Here is an 18,836-nt window from a genome sequence, read left to right on the forward strand (position 1 = left end):
TATTTTATATAGCCCAACATCACAGGAGGGTTTTACAATCTGTACACATAACATCCTGTCCCGGGACCTCACATCGGATCAGGAAAAACTCCCCAAATAAAGATAGTAAAAACCCTTTCATAGGGAAAGAAAGGGAAGAAACCTTCAGGAGAGCAACAGAGGAGGATCCCTCTCCCCGGATGGACAGAAGCAATAGATGTCACGTGACCAGAATGAATAACGTAACAGAGTTACAGCACATTACATGAATATGACAGGAATTATTCATATAATGAGTAGTAGGCGTGGTCCATGATCCAGATAACCACGATCCATGAAGCAGATGGAGGTAGAGAGGAGGGGCATCAGCAGGGCCATGGCAGCAGGCAGGACCAGTTCTAGGCAGCCACGAATAGATGAAAAAAGAAAGTAGAGTAAGTAATGTGCATTGAAGAGACAACCATTTATCCAGAAGAGGAGAGGAGGAGTGAAAAAGGAAGGGAGGAAGAGAGAGAAGAGGTGCTCAGTGTATCCTAAAATGTTCCCCAGCACTCTAGGCCTCTAGGGGCTGGACCAGGGCAAACCTGAGCCAGCCCTAACTATAAGCCTGAAACAGCCCTAACTATAAGCGCTATCAAAGAGGAAAGTCTTAAGTCTACTCTTAAATGAGGTGACTGTCTGCCCCCCTGCCTGCCTCCCTCAAATAAGCTATTTTTATGTAAAAAGTCACACAACTGGTTTGCGACTACCTTCTCCAGTATCTTAGAGAGGAAGGGAAGGTTAGAGATAGGTCTGTAGTTAGCCAACACATCTGGATCCAGAGTGGGTTTCTTAAGAAGAGGTTTAATTACAGCTACTTTAAAAGACTGTGGTTCATGACCCGTTAGTAAAGACCCATTGATTATATCTAGTAGAGAGGCACTAACTAAAGGTAAAACTTCCTTAAACAGCTTAGTTGGAACAGGGTCCAGGAGACAGGTAGAAGATTTAGAAGTAGAAACCATTGAAGACAGTTGGTCGAGGTTGATGGTAAAAAATCCATCCAGACACACAGCAGGGCCCACAGCCTCCTCCAAGGCCATCCCACCTGAGGAAGGACCGGCAGTAGTCGAGGGCAGGAGATCACCGATCCTGTCTCTAATAGTCAGAATCTTACCATTGAAGAAGTTCATGAAGTCATTACTACTGAGGTCTATAGGAATACACGGATCCACCGAGCTATGACTCTCAGCCAGCCTGGCCACAGTGCTAAAGAGAAACCTAGGGTTGCTCTTGTTTTTCTCTATTAGTGATGAGTAGTTGGCTCCTCTGGCATTACGGAGGGCCTTCTTATATGTTCTCAGCAGTGTTGGGGTAGTTACTCAGAAAAAGTAACTAGTTACAAGTTACTAGTTACTTCTGAAAATTGTAACTAGATGACTTTACTAGTTACTGCATTTGAAAAGTAACTTCACTACTAGTTACTTTACTTTCCATTTTTTTAAGCAAATGTCCAAATTAACCGCAAAGATACCTGGACAAACATCATCACTTTATCACTTTATTTTCAATAAAGGGCATCTCTTAGCCTTTCCACATAGTGTATTGTAAACATGTAAAACAAAAAGGCATATAAAACTCAGCCATTAACTTGAGCGAACATTAACCCTGTTCACACTGTCTGACCAAAGAAATATGCCTCACTTTAAAATCACAAACAACAGGATACAAGAGGCTGTGTATGGTGGGGACATTCAGGTCAAACAGCATAACACATTGAAAACAGGCTTTTGGAAACATGAGACCCCACTAAACCAAATGGGGGCCGACTCCTAAGAACAAAACCAGCTTGTTATAGGAATCATTGTAGTGGTTTAAGAAAAATAGAAAAATTAATGGCACTTTTTCCCATAAAATAGAAACAGAAATGCACTTAACCCAAAAAATAGGAACTGAAAATGCAATTAAATAAACAGAAAATCCACTTCATCATTGCCTAAATAAACAGAAAGTGCACTATATTCTATGAAGTTTATCATTTTTCTCTATTCTTCAAAATAGCGATTGTATCGCATGAGTAAAAGTCTCTTGAATCTTTTACCCGACAGCCTGTTCCTCCTTGGGGTCAGAACAATACTGCCCAGGCTGAAAGCCTTTCCACAGTGTTGTAACTTGTTTTATTACATGATTTACTCTTATTGTGAAGAGCATGTAAACAGGAAGTGCTTTTACTTTGAAGGCATAAAGTACAATGATACGTGCTTGTTGACGCTAAGAGCGCGTTCTCAATGCTTTAACAGTTGTAATACTGCAGTTCACCAGTAGAGGGATTCCGCTCATTCTAGACGTGTCTTGTCCTCATTAGAAGCTCCACGTCATTACAGACAGGTGCACTTGATGGTATTGGAGTGTTGTATTGCTTTGCAATATCCTTAATCCTAGGGAACCTGGAGAGAACCTCCCAGTGGGATCCGGGCTCTCCGTCTCCGTCTCATCCATTCCCCGCTTCCCTCCTTCTACGCACCACCAGCAGCTACGTCACTCAAATCACTCAAATCGAGTTCTGTGATTGGTTGTTCATCAGGAAGTGTCGTGTGACTCGCGCGCCGCTAAAAGAGAACTTTTCGGACTGGTACAAATGTCTTGAGTAACGTAGGAACGCGCGTTACTGAGGTCTAGTAAAGTAGTGTAGTTACCAATATTTTGAGTGTAATGCGTTACTTTACTTCGTTACCTATAAAAGTAATATTGTTTCTGTAATCCGTTACTTTGTAACTCGTTACCCCCAACACTGGTTCTCAGACTATCCCGCCAAACCAACCGGGACTCCTCCAGACCGTTGGAACGCCATATGCCCTCAAGCTTCCTGATGCTTGCTTTAATATACGGGTCTGAGGGTTGTACCATGGAGCGAGCCTCCTTTGCTTAATGATCCTCTTTTTTAGAGGGGCTATCGAGTCCAGTGTCACTCTCAATGAGCCAGCAGCTCCATCGACGAGCTGATCAATCTGGGAGGGAGTAAAGTTAGCACAGGAGTCCTCTGTTATATTGGTAATGATTCAAATACAGAAGGAATTGCTTCCTTAAATCTAGCAACAGCACCACCAGTTAGACATCTGGTGTAAAAACTCTTGCCTAATGCTGTACAATCCGGTAGAATAAACTCAAAAGTTATAAAGCAATGGTCTGATAAAAGAGGGTTCTGAGGAAACACTACTAAATGCTCCACGTCAATGCCTTATGTAAGAACAGATATGAAGGACTGTATTGTCATGGAAGTTCTAAGAAAATCGGGAAAATCACCAAATAAGTGATATTAAATTCAAAGCTGTTCTAAATCATTTCAGAATATTAATAATTTTATATTTCATGTGTAGTGTAAAAGAGGTTAACCCTCAGTTAACAAACAATTACTTTTAGCTGGATGCATTAATTAAACATACTGTTTGCCATATCAACTTTAAGGCGCATGGTCTCTGCAGCAAACCAAGATTGCTATGATGCACCGTAACTTGTTTCTATCTCTAAAGCTGGTGTTATTAACTGAGCATCGCAGCCTAAGTGTGGCTGTTTAGGCTCTTTAAAGTATACAGACCCTCACACTTTTTGCCAGCTTAAACAGCTGTGGAAGAGAGCAAATAATAAAAATCCAGAAACCTTGGAAAAGTCTTCATCAGACAAATGAATGACTTTGCTATAATAACTTTTACTTATGACTTGTCAAGCAACAACAACATTGGTATGCATCAGTTTCAACAGATTAACATGACACTGTTCTCTTTCACCAGGTTTGTGGGACAAGGTGCTGACACTGAGGGGTGCCTATCATGAGAATCACAAACTTAATGCAAAGGAATCCCCAAAACTGCGATTCTACGTCAACAGAGACTTGGAGACAGAACTAGGATTGGCAGTGAGTTTTAATTGTCTTTTAGTTTGACCTGTTTGACAGAGAAATGTCACAAGAGTGAGGTGTTACTGGTCAACTTTACTTCCCACCTTCTTTAACATACAAGGAAGAAAGAGTGGAAGGAAATAAGGAAAGAAACTTTTTTTGTAAAGTCTTCATTACAAACGTTTTTCTTTAATGATTGCCACAGCATACATCAATCTAGAAAGAAAGTATAACATGGCATGCTATTTTTCCTGTTCTCTATCAGCCCTCTGCTTCTACCTATGCTACTGCTTCTCCAATGGAAATGTATACACATCTCCAGCCACTACCAGGCAAACATGCAGGCAAAGTGTCCGTTTGTATTGATCAGGTAAGAAGTTTGTGTGCAGCTGGATTTACTGGTCGTTTTGTTTTGACCTGCTGAAGATCTGAGGAAAGGCCGACCCAAGCATTGATGGGCCCGCTTGCTGAATTTGATCATATAGGGCTGTAGTTTAAATAATGTATGTTTAATAGCAATTTGGCTTTTTCTCATCACAGGACAGAGTGGATTTTGACATGGAAACACAAGAAGGGTAAGGTGCTTCCTACTTCCACTATACATTACTACCAAAAGTATGTGAACTTTTAAATATTACACCTAAAGCCTATGTGGGCAAATCAGTGGTAGAACAGGGTTGTCCTTCAATCAGAGGATCGGTGGTTCGAGCTCAGGCTCCGCTAGTCCACGTCGATGTGTCCTTGGGCAAGACACTTAACACCAAAATTGCTCCTGCAAGCTGTTCCTGCAGTGTATGAATGGATAGATAGGCCTTGCATTGGTGGAACCTTACATTACAGTAACTTCTGTTCAGCTGGGTGCCAACACGAAGCTAAAACAGCATTGTTTCACTGACCTCTTCTGGTTTTGTTACATTTGTTTTAACCCTGGAAATCCACAGTGAAGGTTGTGCAATTCGTCTGGACTTTGACATTCCAACTCAAGAGAAAGAGTTCCTGAAGAAGAGGAGCGTTGTAGTGGCACAGGCTTTGCAGAAGCTTTTTGGCACTCCAACTGATCCTAAAAAGGTAGAGTTCAACTTTCTCTTACTCTCTTCCCTTGTCCCACCACCACTATGTCAATTTACTAATCATTTTGTTGATCAATAAGACAACAATTTAATGCCAAAAAAGTGGGCTAGAAGTCAAGATCAACATGCTACAACACTGACATCATGAACTCTTAACCTGTGACACATACAGCTTGCAATACACTGAGGGACTCCATGACTGTGTGTACCAGGAAGACACACAGCTGATAATCTCAAAACTGATGCGCTGCATGCGTCCACGACACTGCATGCAATGTTGGGGACCTGACTCAGTTTCCTCTTGTGTATTCACTGCAGCTGTGTTAGATGATGGATTTAAGCTGTTTGTCATCAGGTTATCTTTGTAGATGGGTGGCTTCACAAAAAAAAATCCTAAATTAGCATCCCTTATAAACAATTAGAAAATTGTATCTTTAGATATAAGACAGCATAGTACAATGTTGAGTGATGGGACACCAGGTACATGCATTAATGTTCCCCACAGGATACAATTTAATAACATTGACATCATGGTCTTTCATCTTTCATCAGTGCACAATTTCAATTCATCCAATACTTTGATTTATGACTTAATAGCCTTGGCTGTATTTTGTTTTTTTTCATAAAAGTGTGCTGACATGGAAAGTAAGCTTGTGACCAGGGTGTACGTTAAACATAAGCCTCTAAATATCATTCAGCATTTGATCAAACTCAAAGAGCTGCTCAAGCCACACCTCTGTATTCTCTGTTCAGGTGCCGACGATAGCAGTGGTGGCTTCAGGGGGAGGGTCCAGAGCAATGACGGGCATGCTTGGTAGTCTGAGAGGCCTGAAGGATATCGGGGTCCTCGATGCTGTCAGTTACATCACTGGGGTTTCTGGATCCACATGGTGAGTGAACCATTTGTGTAGTCAAGTGTCCACCGTATATCTTAATTTCAATCTTCTCATTTTACATAGACAAAGACAGGCAATCCATACCATTTTGGGCTGTAATAAAACACAGGGAAACAGGGCAGAAGACGGGTCATGCCCAAGTCGCAAATTCCCAGGCTGAAAAAAACGCAGTAGGAGCAAGCTCCAATCGTGGCACCGGCACCTCGTATAGGCACTTCCTGTGGCACCTCTAGTAACTTCAAAGCCATGTTTGTGCCGTTGGTACCTGGAATTTGGAATTTTTTTTATTCAAATATCAGACAAATCATAATACTTGCTGTGCAGTTAATTCTAGGCCAGACATCCTGCTGGCCAATGCACAGGCGTTCGATGACCTCTGTGCTGCCGGCATTAGTTTTCAGCGGAATATCTTTGACCAGTGGTGTGGGGAAAACCACTTGTATCTGAATGTGGTCAAAACAAAAAGGAGAATATGGTGGATTTCCCAAAAAATACAGAATTTGTCTCAGTCACGTATCATCCACATAGTTGTGGTCGTAAAAAGTCACGGAAGAAAACAACAGAGCCAAGTGAAATGGTTTAATGTGAAAAGAGTGAAGGAACCAGAACATAAACTTGATGGACCCCGGTAGTAAAGCTGCCAGTTTCAGACCATTGGCTTTACAACATATGTACGTAGTTTCTGTGATGTCACCCAAAGGTTTCTGAAAAACCGTTGTGACACCACTTAGAGTGTCACAACGGTTCTTAGCTCTCACCTTGGCAGTGAAGACAGTCTAACTCTGAAAATGGGCAAAAGAGTGGCTTTCCGGTGGAGATGTGGCAGGCCCGGGTGGCAGTCTGAGTTACTTTTCAAGTGTGGTCCTTGAGGTAGGATGTGAAAAGAGAGAGTGCAGAGAGGAGAATCTGTTGCTTCACTGTGTCAAATGCTGCTGAAAAGTCCAGCAGGATGATGATGGAAGAGAGCAGTGGCCCGGGCACTCCGAGGGGCAATGTGCAAATTACCCAGCGCTCGCCTCACGATGTTGTGCATCCTGACTGGCCGACTTGACAAGCCCAACCCCGTCGGGTCAACAACAATGCATGTTGTTCAAATAACCACCAAACAACCAGTCACATTTCGTAATAACCAAACAATCCAACAAAACTAAAACACTGCACAGTGCACACACAAGACATCTCCAGCAGCTGCTGCACCGTGGAGGGGAGAGGCGCGGCCCCAGCTCGCCCAGCAGCAACAACAGCGCTGTGTATGATTAAATACGACTGCAGATGTCAAATTAAAAAAATTAACACAACCAGCATTTTCGGAATCCTCTGTGCGAAAGGCGTCATCAGTAAATACACCAGTAAGGTAGCTTCTAGGTTCTAGAAAGCAGCTAGAAGTTTCTAGTAGCTCTGTGTCCCATTGACCAATCACAGCACATGTTAATGGTCACGCTGGGCCACTGACCAGTCATATATGCCCACGCCATTTCGCAGGCCCTGCACTTCAAAGAATCTGTCCAGCTTGTCAAACTAAAGATCTGATTTGTTGAAGTCCATGGCAATCAACCACAACGTCCACTTTCAGTGTACTTCATCTGCCAAGGCTTAAACTGCTTTGATTCTGACATAGAGACACAGGAGAGAAAAAAGTGTGATTGGATGAAAGCTTCTCCTTAAAACAAGCTGCACTGCCTGCAAGCCTGCAGGCAGTGCAACAGAGGAAGACAAGGAGCTGTGCAATGAGAAAATAAGCTGAAAGGGAAAAATAATAAGTGGTTGGGTGGGGGTACTTAAACTAGTACTTCATTGAAGGAGAGGGGGAATAGGATATTAGAATAGCTGAAGAAGAGTTGGATATAGGACAGTAGGGTGGTAAAATGAGAAGTCTACTTCTATGTTTTTTTACAAAGTAACTACTAAAATTGCTTGGTGGAATGAAGGAAGAAGGTGGGTGGATCAAGGAGCAAAATACTTTTTGGACTTGGAGCAGGAGGTCGGAATTTTGTATTGAAAGAAAGATCTTTTAGGTACAGATAAGGATACAGAGTAAGAGGAAAGATGAGACTAATAACCAAGGAGGTCCTCAGAGTTTTTGGATTTCTACCATTTTCTTTCATCTGCGTTAACATTCTTCTTTAAATCTAGTGACATGAAGTACAAATTGGTAGACTCGATCACCATTGGCCTTGCAAAGTTCAGACCTCAATTAAAACAGCAAATGGCGTGTTGAGCCATTTTCAACCAATGACACATAGATTCTTTACAGATAAATTTGATAAGAAATATCAATATTAACATCACCGTTGGTGTGTTTTATCTCAGTACAGTCATATAATTTAGTCAAATGTGCAGTACCTCTTTAAAAAGTTATGTTATGTATTTTGTGAAGTATGTAATATAATATGGGCAAAACCTACCCTGAATACATGAGAGTTGTTGTCTCAGTAAGAAGAAGTGTATCTGGTTATATACATTTATTTTAAATCATTATATCCCCTTAAACACGTATTACTTCCCTTGTGAACAGGACTATGTCTACTCTGTACCAGGAAGCTAACTGGTCAAAGGAGGACATGAACAGTGTCATCTCAGCAAAGAAGGAAATGATGACTAAGAGTATCCTGAGTGTCTTCTCTCCCGAGAAACTCCAGTATTACAGAGAAGAAATTGCTGAGAAGGAGCAAGACGGTTACATGGTGTCACTCATTGACATGTTGGGCCTGATCTTTGAGCAACTTGTCTTTGGGAAGGTGAGCAGCTGAACACTTTGTTATCACTTTAATCATACTGTGTATTGCTTTGAAAACTTAAAGATTGTGTGTAACTTTCAGAAAGTCTTTTACAGAAAGTTTAAAGTCATTGGTGGCGGTTAAAATAGCAAGTGAACATCGGCCAAAACGGTGACGTTACACAGACGAAACTGAATGTGATTGAATGATCGACATCATTTAAATAGAACGCTGGGAAATAATCATATTTACAAAAACTTTACTATCTGTAATGTTCCTCTTTTTTTTGCACCCCAATTTAATATTTGAAAAATGTTATGAATATTATTAATACAAATATATTTTGGGGGGAATTACAGAAAGTCACCAGTACCCTGTCTGAGCAGCAGAGAGCAGTGAATGAAGGCCAAAACCCTTTACCCATATACACTGCTGTCAATATGAAGGATATGGCAAAGGGCTTTCAATCTGACGCTGGTAACTATCCTGCATGATGTTGTTTATTTGTATTGTATTTACTGTAATAGCAATGACACTTGACCATGTATTCCAGAAAGTAGAAGGTGACTGAAGCCCAATGACTATACTGTACATAGCATGTAAAATATGTGTTGCGTGAAACTCAAGTAACACCTAGACCTAGTAGTTTTTATATGAAAATGTAGCATTTGCAACTGAAATGAATATGGGAATATTAAACAAAGCCAGACTGATGGCAGGATATAGATTCAGGACACATTCAGACTCCAAAGAAGAACTTGAACAAAATTAAAAATTGTGAAGCATTGATTGATTTTGTAATACCAAATACCAAATCTTGTCGACAGAGTGGTGTGAGTTTACCCCCTATGAGGTAGGCATCCAGAAGTATGGGGCATTTGTCCAAACTGAGGACTTCGGGAGTCAGTTCTTTCTCGGTAATTTCGTCAAGAAACTCCCAGAAGTCCGCCTCCCTTATCTGATCGGTAAGACCACTACTTCCTGTTGCAATGTCAATGTACAGTAGTACAATACCAATTTAAGGTAATTGCAATTGATTTTTTTCCAACTTAATCAGGAATATGGAGCAGTGCTATTTCTGTCAGCATGACCCAGCTATGGACGTTTGCTACAGGGTTCAAGCCTTCTTGGAGCAACTGGCTCGGACCAGAGGTCAACAACATAGGTACAGCTTTGCCGATTAAGCATTTTTCTTATCTCATTTCTTTTTGTTTATTTATACAACAAACCATATAACAGAATAGTAAAACCTTTTTACTGTAGTTATTGCTAATATTTAAATTTTTGTTCTTTTGACAGACGTTGACACTGAACCATCAACTCTGGACACACAGCTCATACATCCAACCACAGATGTCACCGGCGTAATGACCGATTTCTTCAAAAATCGTCCAGCCGTTGCTGAAATGTACAATTTCATGCGTGGGCTCTTCATGCACAATGACTACAATCAACAGAGCAGCTTCGTTGCTTGGAAAGGTAGGCACTCACCGTTCTGTTGTTGATATTTTGCTTTTCACCCATAATTCAAAAACTTTTGAACAACACTGAGCCTTTAGCTGTAAAGAGTAAAGTGTAAAGGGTACATACATTATGTCACAGTAACGCGCACTTTTCAGGAGTAAATTTTAAATGGCCTGTACCTGTATAGCGCTTCTTGAGTCTTCCGGTTACTCAAAGCACTTTTACACTATATGACATTCACCCATCACACCAATTCATACCTGATGCAAGGTGCCACCTGCCAATGATAAAGATCTAAACATTCATACCCATTTATACACTGACGGCTCAGCCTTCGGGAGCATTTTGGGGTTAAGTGTCTTGCCCAAGGACACACCGATATGGACTAGAGGAGCCGAGGATCAGACTGCCGATGGAGATTGAGTGATCTCAAACTCTGATTGAGTGACGACCCGCTCAACCTTCTCTATTACAGTCAGTATTACAGTCTGCTGCCTAATAGACCTGAGAATGGTGCCTTAACATTGCTAAAGTGGCCAATCATGGAACTATATTGCAGTTCCTCACATCGGATCAGGAAAAGTACTGAAAAGAAAAACACTGAAAATATACTGAAAAGAAAAACAGGGAAAAAAGGGAAGAAACCTTCAGGAGAGCAACAGAGGAGGATCCTTCTCCCCGGATGGACAGAAGCAATGTATGTCATGTGTACAGAATGAACAACATAACAGAGTTACAGCACATTCGATGAATATGACTCATATAATGAGAATTATGTGTGTCACATGGAGTGTCGGGAACAGTGCCCATGGACTGGCAGACCGGGGTGGTGGTTCCCATCTTCAAGAAGGGGGACCGGAGAGTGTGCTCGAACTATCGTGGCATCACACTGCTCAGCCTCCCGGGGAAAGCTTATGCCAGGGTGCTGGAAAGGAGGCTCCGACCGCTTGTCGAACCTCAGATTCAAGACGAACAGTGCGGGTTCCGTCCCGGCCGTGGAACAGTGGACCAGCTCTTTACCCTTGCAAGACTACTAGAGGGGTCTTGGAAGTTCGCCCAACCAGTCTACATGTGCTTTGTAGACTTGGAGTTGGCACGGGCCATCCGGTCTCTGTACGCCTGCAGTAGGAGCTGTGTTAGTAGCCTCGGTAGTAAGTCAAACACGTTCCCGGTGGGTGTTGGCCACCGCCAGGGCTGCCCTTTATCACTGTCCTGTTCGTGACTTTCATGGACAGGATATCTAGGCGCAGCCAGGGGGCGGAGAAGATCCGGTTCGGGAGCCTCGGGATTGCATCTCTGCTGTTCACGGATGATGTGGTCCTGTTTGCCTTCTCGGACCGTGACCTCCAGAATTCACTGGGGCGTTTTGCAGCCGAGTGTGAAACGGCAGGAATGAGAGTTAGCACCTCCAAATCTGAGGCCATGGTGCTCTGCCAGAAACCGCTCCCTCCAGGTGGGGACAAACTGCCTACTCCAAGCGAAGGAGTTCAAATATCTCGGGGTTTTGTTCACGAGTGAGGGTAAGGTGGAGCGGGAGATGGACAGGCGGATCGGTGCGGCTGCAGCAGTAAAACAGGCGCTGCAACGGTCCGTCTTGGTGAAGAGGGAGCTGAGCCGGAAGGCAAAGCTCTCAGTTTACTGGTCGGTCTACGTTCACCTATGGTCACGAAGTCTGGGTCGTGACCGAAAGAACGAGGTCTCGGATACAAGCGGCCGAAATGAGCTTCCTCCGTAGGGTGGCCGGGCTCAGAGATAGGGTAAGGAGCTCGGACATCAGGAGGGAGCTTGGAGTCGAGCCGCTGCTCCTTCGTGTCGAAAGGAGTCAGCTGAGGTGGTTCGGGCATCTAGTCAGGATGCCTCCTGGACGCCTCCCATTAGAGGTTTTGCAGGCACGTCCAACTGGTAGGAGACCCCGGGGAAGACCAAGGACACGCTGGAGGGATAATATCTCCCGGCTCACGCCTCGGGGTCCCCCTAACAAAATTCCTCGTTTGTGCAAACATTCCTGGCAATAAACGGTTTCTGATTCTGATTCTGAGAATGAGCTGGAAAGTGTTGTGGGTCAGAGAGAAGCCTGGGTCGGCCTGCTGAACCTGCTGCCACCTCGACCCGACCCCGGATAAGCGGCTAAAAATGAATGGATGGATGGATAATTAGAATGATTCATATAATGAGTAGTAGGCATGGACCACGATACAGATAGCCACGATCCATGCCTGCCTCCTGCCATGGCGGCCCTGCTAATGGCTGCCATGGCAGGAGGTAGGACCGGCTCCAGACACGGCCACGATCCATGGCCATGTCTGGAGCCGGTCCTGCCTCCCTGCTAATAGCCGCCATGGCAGCCATGGAAACTTGAGGCGAGAAAGCACAGAGGCTGCGGAGAAGAAGTAGAATTAGTAATGTGCATTGAAAAAAACATGAATTCATCCAGAAGGAGGGAGAAGAGGAGAGAGGAGCTCAGTGTATCCTAAGATGTCCCCAAGCAGTATAGGCCTATAGCAGCATATCTAGGGGCTGGACCAGGGCAAACCTGAGCCAGCCCTAACTATAAGCGCTATCAAAGAGGAAAGTCTGAAGTCTACTCTTAAATGAGGTGACTGTGTCTGACCCCCGGACTGAGACTGGAAGCTAATTCCACAGAAGAGGAGCTTTATAACTAAAGGGTCAGGCCACAGATATTCAATCTCAGCTGCTGGGGCAATACTAATCCTACTAATACTAATAATAATTAATCCCTTAATGGTCCCACAATGAATTCTCTGCATTACCCATCCTTAGTTATTAAGGCGCAGTGGGCAGCCGGTGAGCAACTGGGGGTTCAGTTATTTGTGCAATCTCAGTTGAAGATCTGTTTGTTATTGTCTCCGTCTCTGTTTTCTGTCCAGAAAAGCATCCAGATGCCTTTCCAAACCAGCTGACACCCAGTGACTCCACCCTGCGCCTGATTGATTCTGGTCATGCCATCAATATTGGCTGTGTGCCTGTCCTGCGGCCAGAGAGAGATGTGGATCTCATCATATCTCTGAGCTACTCGTGGGATCCAGAACGGATCTTCAAGGTAAACAGAATGAGGAGGCGCTCTTCTGGGACGCAAAATTATGTTTCCTGAATGTCCTTCATCAACATTAACAATACTCTCTGGTCATGTCCAATCTATCAGGTCCTGGAGAAGACAGCTGCTTACTGTAAAGACCATGACATCCCCTTTCCCAATGCTGATTTTGCCAGTCTGGAAAAGGAGCCTCAAAAGGAGTTCTACATCTTCGAGGATAAGGAGAATCCCAAGGCCCCGATAGTGGTTCACTTCCCACTCGTCAATATCACATACAAGGACTTCAAACACCCAGGTAAGCCCATTTGAAGTAGCTGAACTTCACTGCAACAATGTTGCTTCTATTGCTTTATTATATTTGTTGTTATTGTGTTGTATATCTTGAAACAATAGTAATGTAGGAAGTGACCTTTCTCTGCCAACTCGTCTCGTTATAGTAGAAGTCATGTGAGGATCTTTTACAGGGCAGTGGGCTGGTAATGGCAGGACAGTTTACCTGTATTTCATCATTCCATACGGAAATTATACAATACTTTATCAGAGCATTGCAGCATGTATTTATAGGGTGACAGACCTGTAATAAACATTCTGCCCCATGAAGCCTATTGCAGCTAATGTTAAGCACTACAAATTAGGGACTCAACCAATCGACATGAACTTCTAAATTATTGAGGATCTCCTGTATTACTGATGACTAGGTGCTATTCAACTTGAAAGGCAACGAGACTGCCTCATGTATTTCTACATCCAATAAGAATGAGACATATAATTGTGTATTATAATGTGCTTCATAGGTCATAATTTAACGAATTGGATCATTATCTTTACAGGCGTCAGGCGTGAGACTCAGGAAGACATGAGAGCTGGGGAGGTGGATGTGAGCAGCAACGACTCTCCATACCTCACCAAGAACTTTACCTACTCAGAAGAGGATTATGAGGCTCTGGTGGACCTGACCACTTATAACATATTGAACAACAAGGAGAGCCTCCTTGAAGCCTTGCGTAAGGCTCTGGAGAGGAACGCATCCAAGATAAAGAAATAAAAAAATAAAATTTCAATGTCTTACAGTTTTGAAGTGGATCATAATAAGCCTCTCCAACTTATATCAACTTCATACTTCCAGTAGACCTTCGAAGGTATTTTACAAGGGCACCGTGTAATCCAGTGCCACACGCCCAAAACAAATAGGGGTCTGCCTTCCACCTTAGTCCATGTCAGTGTAAATTAGTTTTATCGTTCAAATCATCAAACAAAAATGCAGAAATACCTTGTGTGACCCAGAAATACCAGTATTTCAAAAATAAAAGCCAAGGCATTAGAATTACTGTATGCAATAAATTAGTATTTACAGTCTATGATGCAAGCGCATACCAGCGTAGCATTAATAAGTGCTTTACAAGGTACTCAAGGCACTTTACATGGTAAGAATAAACAGTAGAAGCAACAACAATATAAAAAGGAGAGATGACATGACAGTAAGGAACACATTTAAACATACTGAACTAGCATCACAGGTTAAAAGCAGATTTAAATACATGAGTTTGAAGTGCTGTTTAGAAAGTGGGGAGTGATGGAGAAAATCTGAGGTGCTGGGGGAGAGGGTTCCAGAGGGAGGGGCAGCAATGGAGACGGCCCTGTTGCTCCAGGTCCGATGCTTGGGCAGAGTAGGGGGAATTTAATGTGAATTTATCATAGACTAAGGCCTGGATTAATACTTTTCCTTAGGTACAAGTCACCAGATAGATAGCTCTGTATGAATAGGCAATAAACAGGCACACATGTAGCTGTGAGTCATCAGGGCCTAAGGGGCTAATAGGCTATAAACAAACAAATGTAACTGTGAATCGTCTGGGCCTAATGGTAAAGGGACTCGGTGCATTTTACAATAAGAAGGAGCCTCCTGTTGGAGGTGTGTTTTTACGACTTTGCACTCCTTATGACTGCAAACACATACACATCTCACACGCTGTGGAACAGAGCAGGGTTTATATATACACTTTTCTCTGCATTATCTATTATCTATCTGTAATACCTACATTTTATTTCTTATAATAAATCTTTCTAGGGCTAAGGTGTTTTAGCGCTGCAGACCGCATATTGGGAGCAGCAATTACCTGGTGGTAGAGTACCGATATAGTGTGTTTACTCTACAATATAATCCATGTTTGATGTATGTAACTGGTATCATGTACGACGATGTCATTTTTTTTTACATGCTTTATCAAGAAGTCGTGTAATAATGTGTAATACTGAGAGGTCACTGTAAGGTATCCTTGATTGTCTTGAGCTATGAGCAGGTGTTGCCAACTAGTCCTGAGTGTCAGTATACATTGATATGCAACTATTCTAGCCAGAGCTAAACATTAAGGAGCTTCTCCCAAAGGTCAGGAGAGGGTGAGGTAGATCCCCTTTAGCCCGGGGCCACAGGTATATCCCCTTTAGCCCAGGGCCACAGGTAGATCCCCTTTAGCCACAGGTAGATCCCCTTTAGCCCAGGGCCACTGGTAGATCCCCTTTAGCCACAGGTAGATCCCCTTTAGCCCAGGGCCACTGGTAGATCCCCTTTAGCCCGGGGCCACTGGTAGATCCCCTTTAGCACGGGGCCACAGGTAGATCCCCTTTAGCCACAGGTAGATCCCCTTTAGCCCAGGGCCACTGGTAGATCCCCTTTAGCCACAGGTAGATCCCCTTTAGCCCGGGGCCACAGATAGATCCCCTTTAGCCCGGGGCCACTGGTAGATCCCCTTTAGCCCGGGGCCACAGCTGCATGTTTCGGGGAAGTAAGAATGACCTGCTTGCCCGACGCAGAGAGGCACTTGCTTTCTGAACTAGGGTTTATATTCCAGAGTAAGTCAGGATTTATTACCGTTTTTGGGCGAAGCGCGTAGGACACTGATACGTCAGGTCAGTCGTAGATATTGATTTTTCAAATTTGCGTACTTTTTGACAAAACACATTGCTCATTAGCTCGAGTTTTTAATTCTTTACGGGTGTTATGAACTATTTAGCTGTCGCCTTTTTTATCTGGTGTTGAAATAAATCTCAACTGCATTGCAGTTTAACTAAATAACTCGTTTGTAGCCTTTTTGAGCGGTCAATTAATCATGTCCTTAATCAAGTCTCCACAACGTCATCATCCAGCCCCTGAGGTGAGTTGAGTTACGTCCCCACAGCTACACACACTGATATGGACACATGTATTCCCTACACACATTGGCTCCGATAAGGGAAGCAATATTACTGGGGCCCCCTGGCTCCTGGCCAGACCCCTTTGTCTGCAGGCCGGGAGAGAGATTCATAGCTGTTAAATGTCCTAGCAGGGTTTGTCACAAATTATTAAATCTGATTGATCATAACGACTGCTATAGCCAAGCTTTAAACCGCGCTATATAGATAAATAAGCAAGGAATACACTTTAGTGGGTTGGGTTAAACAGTCCAAACGCTAATTTAAATGAGGGATGAAGCGAGGAGAAGGACATCAGGAGGACTCTCTCTCTCTCTCTCTCTCTCTCACACACACACACACACACACACACACACACACACACACACACACACACACAGTTCATGCAGGAAGAAAAGCTGTTATGAAGTGACTTTTTTGTGAGTTCCCGGATCATGCAAATCTGTCATTCTAGCATATAAAGATAGAAAACAGATAGCGGCTGCAGACTAGTGCTTTATTTCAGCATAATACTTATATACTTGTTATGCTTACACACATATATTGTGGATGTCTTGGCGGTGCTTACAATCAGCCACCTTGTGGGAAGAATGTTTTCCCAACAGTATTAAGTGGCTTTAGCTGTTTTGCACATAACTCATTCACATAATTATGTTATTGCCTTCATGATTATTTATATTTTTGATGTTACACATCAAATTAAACAAGAGAACCTTGGCTACAATAATTAGTCAGCCAACTCAAACACCAACTAAAATAAGTATTAAAATATCATAATCATAATTTTGTCATGAGTCGGCCCACTTGGCATGTTTACAGAACTAGCAACCCGTAGCTCGGTGCTATCAGAAAAAAACAGATGGCAAAAAGCAAGACAATTCCACACAGATTCCAAATCCCTCTGCTCCAAAGCATCATCGAGATATGAACCAAATAACACAGCAACATGAATCGCTTTATCGCTTTACAGTCAGAAAATGCTGCCTACCTTTGTTCATTAGAAGAAAAAATGCATTTTCCCCAGTAAATCCACACTGACATAAGTGTATTGAACACCATAAGTATTATACAAGTGAAATATAAGGTTTGGTACATGAACAAATTCAAATGTCACAGATGCGCGCAAATACGCGCAAATATGCGCAAATGCTGGAAACCTCGCCTGAATTCTCTCTGTACTTTACCTCTCTGACTTTGTTCTGCTTCACTTTTTCAAAGTCAAACTTTGCAGAGAGACTGTTCACATATTGTGTGATGATTTTGGAGAGCTTTAGGGCTTACTGAAGCATCATTTCAAAGACATTCATCATCCTGAAAGTGCTTTTTTTATAGCCGGACCTGAAACTTCTATTTTTACTGTGTTACAATCTTTATTTACTTTTAACCAGTAACATATATACTAACATTTACACATCTGAACAAAAGCTCACATGGGTTGCCTTTATTATAACACCAAAACACAAAATTATTCAAATAGCCCTTGTGGTTGCAGAGATACACCCTTTTTTGTTTGGGTATGTTATTTCGAGCAGAATCCTAAAAAATGCCATGGGGCTTAATAGTTTAAGCCAATCATATCGTTGCTGTCAAACTTTTAAATAGTTTCTCTGCTCTGCTGCTGTCAAGTGTCATTTCAGGTCGGACCAGATGCGACCCTCCTCCACCTCCAGTCAGCATTCAGTCATGCTCTTTATTCATCATCGGATTGCAGCAACTCCCTTCTTCACCACCACCAGTGTCTGGACTCCAGGGGGATTCTACCTTATCAGAACTGACCAATCGCCAAAGACTTTGAACATTCAAATGTTCTTCATATGTAATACATTATCATTAAATTCTAAACAAGTCTCTTCTGAGTGAACAACAGCAGTCAGATGCTTGGTTTGATGTCATGCTAATATTGAGTAGACTCACCTTCACATGGGTGGGGACCCGAAAGGTAAACGTCTCATTCCATTCTGGGTTGTTGTTGTTCGACACAGTTGTTGTACGGTAGGTTTTTGCTGTTGCTGTCGGGAGAGTGAGGATCACGTAGCAGTCGGAGTCAGACACTGTGACAGAGAGAAAGGAAAATAAAAGACAGTTTCAGTTATGCAATGATTAAGCAGAACAGCTGCTACTGCTACGTCAGTTTCATGTAAAAATATTTTTAAATAAAACAGACCTGTGAAAAAGATTTTTAAAAGGGATTAAGTGTCATTACAAAAGATGCATAGCACATACTGTTACTTAAAAAAGGGATAGTCATACTTACAGTAATCTTTGGAGGCATTTTGTTCTGCTCTCAGTACGGTGACGTTCAAGGTCAAATAGGAGATAATTTCCTTCTGTTGAATAAGACACCCAAAAGCAATTATGAAAAGACTTGTCCAGGATACATTGAAGGTGTAACTTATGTGAACTGTGCGCGCTGCACTTCCACTATAATCAATTCTACATACATGTAGGAGTCTTCCATTATTATCTTTATATATTTTTTATATGTATATGTATATATGTATATATATATATATATATATATATATATATATATATATATATATATATATAGTTTATTTTTTATTTAAATTTGTCAGTGTTTTCTGACGGCAT

At 42.5% G+C, this 18,836-nt stretch overlaps 1 protein-coding gene across 1 annotated transcript in view; it reads left to right on the top strand.

Annotated features, from left to right (window-relative positions):
- LOC306746839 (cytosolic phospholipase A2 beta-like) overlaps positions 1–16,119 on the top strand; it is a gene marked incomplete at its 5' end in the record, with an annotated part of 45,886 nt that extends 29,767 nt beyond the window's left edge. The window contains 10 exons of the mRNA XM_079229818.1: positions 4,795–4,921; positions 5,677–5,813; positions 8,335–8,557; positions 8,896–9,013; positions 9,364–9,501; positions 9,594–9,701; positions 9,836–10,015; positions 12,889–13,061; positions 13,164–13,350; positions 13,886–16,119. Coding sequence (XP_079085944.1) covers positions 4,795–4,921; positions 5,677–5,813; positions 8,335–8,557; positions 8,896–9,013; positions 9,364–9,501; positions 9,594–9,701; positions 9,836–10,015; positions 12,889–13,061; positions 13,164–13,350; positions 13,886–14,100 — 1,606 coding nt within the window. The 3' untranslated portion in view covers positions 14,101–16,119. The remainder of the gene's footprint in view (positions 1–4,794; positions 4,922–5,676; positions 5,814–8,334; positions 8,558–8,895; positions 9,014–9,363; positions 9,502–9,593; positions 9,702–9,835; positions 10,016–12,888; positions 13,062–13,163; positions 13,351–13,885) is intronic.
- Between the last annotated feature and the right edge of the window lie 2,717 nt (positions 16,120–18,836).

This window comes from Taurulus bubalis (genome assembly GCF_910589615.1).
Source record: "Taurulus bubalis genome assembly, chromosome: 14".
In the NCBI taxonomy this organism is placed as follows: Eukaryota; Metazoa; Chordata; class Actinopteri; order Perciformes; family Cottidae; genus Taurulus; species Taurulus bubalis.